The 2693-nt window shown below is 42.3% G+C and overlaps 1 protein-coding gene across 1 annotated transcript in view; it reads right to left on the bottom strand.

Annotated features, from left to right (window-relative positions):
* LOC101855486 (flocculation protein FLO11) overlaps positions 1-2693 on the bottom strand; it is a gene marked incomplete at its 5' end in the record, with an annotated part of 49423 nt that continues 46730 nt past the window's right edge. Inside the window, 1 exon segment of the mRNA XM_013081606.2 lies at positions 1-2077. Within this exon segment, the coding sequence (XP_012937060.1) occupies positions 1877-2077 (201 nt within the window).

Raw genomic sequence — 2693 nt, 5'->3', positions numbered from 1 at the left:
TATTTATTTATGTATTTATGTATGTATTTATGAGTGTATTTTTTCAAAATTTATTGGACACAATGTTTTTCCTCATTACACCTTCCTGAAGAAAGTACAACTAATATCTGTACAAAGTAAACACTTCCTAATTACATGTGTACTGAATTGCCTGTTGTAGGCCTATAGTACAACGCCCCTTTCAACAATGTGGGTGTATTTACGACACCACAACTCTGCATTGAACGGGCAGCTCTGACAGGACGGAGCCAGATGGGTTCAGAGCTTTTAGAGCACCCCGAAACAACCAAAGTTCACGGTGCCCCGTTCTTTATTCAAATCAGGGTCATCTGATCCGTGGTCCAGAATGACACTAACTGACCAAGTGGTGCGCCAAAACACTTTCCATATCTGTAACTTAAACACAACTATAAAACTTGATGACTAAGTATCCTCATATTTTATTTTTTTTAACGCAAATTGCAACTCCTCATGTACATATGATTTGCATTATAATAAACGAACTATATACAAATCATAAATAATATATACCGTTCTCATTTCGCATAAACTATGCCCGTTCGTGCCTGACACCATCGCTTATCACAGAAAACAATAAATGACAAGAATTCTCGTTTTACATCTCCATTATTGTCAAGCCAAAAATCTATATCAGAAGCAGACACGGCAAAGTTAAACCAGCCATTACAGAGCTGCAGGATGCACACACAAGTCAAGAGTTGCTTTACGATGAATCTGTACCTAGTAATACTTCAGACCTGAAGGAACAAAGTCTTGAGTCTGTAACGGCATGGACAAAAAACCTGATAGGTGGATACCCGGATGTTCTACCACAGCGTGTGTCTCGGAGTTTATCTGTGGGCGAGCCGATTAGATGTTATAAGCCCAAAAGGTTAATTTGTTGTTTACTAGACTGCATTCTTGCCTGCATGTCCTCAAGAGACATTTTGACAGGATTTTAAGTCAAAATATTTCAAAGTAAATAAAAAACAAAAGGGGAAAAAAGCAAAACAAACAAAACAAAAACGATAAATAATAAAAACGTTTGTTTTACTTTCTTTTTACATTTCAGAAAAACGAAACTTTTCCGTCTCTCTTTAAATATTTTGTTTTTTTGGGGCTTAGAACATTTGAAGGGCTTGCCCACGACGTACTGTACACTAGCCGAACAGTTTGGGAGGGGACTAGTGGGAAAGGACATGACGAGGTGCGTCTGCATCCAGTGTGACAATGATGGCAATGTGCTGTGTGTGGGGGATACATGTGGGCCTTTCCCAACGCCCACACACAAAAACCACGTGGCCCAGACTGGCAATACCAGAAAAGGCCCATTCGCCAGACTGCGTTGGCTCATACTAGGTCTTTGTGCGAACTTTTATACTCTAAATAAGATAGAACCAAGGGCAGACCCAGGCTGGTGGGTAAAGAATGGCATTCCAAAGTGTTTGTAACCAGCTCCCCTCCCCCATCCCCCTTTTTTATTCTGTTATACACACACACGCACTGCCTTGTGCGCTCTCAATTTTGCCAGTGAGAAGTACATGTTCGAGGCAGATGTGTCTATAACAAAACAGCTTTCAGATTTGTTTTATTAACAAGATTCTTGACCAATATAACTTTTAAGATTGATGCACATGCCAACAGCACAATCACCTCTGATTTAGAACAAAATTTCGCAACTAAAACGTAGCTCTGATCATTGCAGCTGACGATATCAACTCTTAACGCTAAAGAAGTTTCCAGACTTTCACAGAATCTTGGTCAACAAGACCTCTAAGATTATTTGATACAATCTTTTGGATTCTGAAGAGAACAATGGAGCCCCTACAATGGCCGTCCAAATATTGTAATGACGTAAGTCCGTGAGACAAGATGACTACAGCGTGACCTCCACGTCCTGGGTGAGGCTTCCTCTCCTCCCTGACCCCGTGACCTCCGCCGGCACCGCGGCCAGCCTGAGCTGGGGCACTGGTAGCGTTAGTGACGTCATATCCTGCAGTGACGTGTCACGACTTCCGGGAGACAGCTGACTGCAACTGGACCCACCAGGACTGTCCAGGTAGCGACGGTTGAACTCTGGGATAGGGGAGACAATCATTGCATGGTGAAAACAATGATGAAAAAATGGAAGAGGCAGTTCTGTGTCTGATAAATGAAATCATTCTCATCTCTTTAAAGACGTGGCGGACACAAAAATCCGATTTTCAGCAGACCAAAGATTAAGTTGAATATTATGTTACAATAAGCGTTTTGCTGCCTGTCTTCTAAAGTTTTGGACAAAGCAAGCAGAATCGATATATCTATACGGATAAACAGGTTATTCCTCTTTACTTTAATTAAAGAGCCCCGCAACTGAAAATTTTCAATCGTTGCAGAATGACAAGAACGCGCCTCTGTAGTGAATTGACAAAGACAAACACTGAAAAAAGTTACTTCATGGGCGTATCAACTCAAAAACAGCCAAAAACGTCAGATAGAACGTTGTGATAATGAAGTAGGGTTGTTAAATGTACAATGTAATACCAGGTGCCAACTGCAAATGGGATCGGGTCGGGTTGGGTCGGGTTGGGTCGGGTCGGCTCGATCGCCCGACTCGGCGCCTGAAAACAAATTTTGAGGCGACAGGTAGGGCGATCCGTTTGTGCCACGATAGTCGCTTTGCGCCCTCAATCTGGCCAGCAAACCGACCCGAC

The sequence above is a fragment of the Aplysia californica genome, unplaced genomic scaffold (assembly GCF_000002075.1).
Source record: "Aplysia californica isolate F4 #8 unplaced genomic scaffold, AplCal3.0 scaffold00137, whole genome shotgun sequence".
Classification (NCBI taxonomy): domain Eukaryota; kingdom Metazoa; phylum Mollusca; class Gastropoda; order Aplysiida; family Aplysiidae; genus Aplysia; species Aplysia californica.
This window is presented reverse-complemented; position numbering and strand designations above follow the sequence as displayed.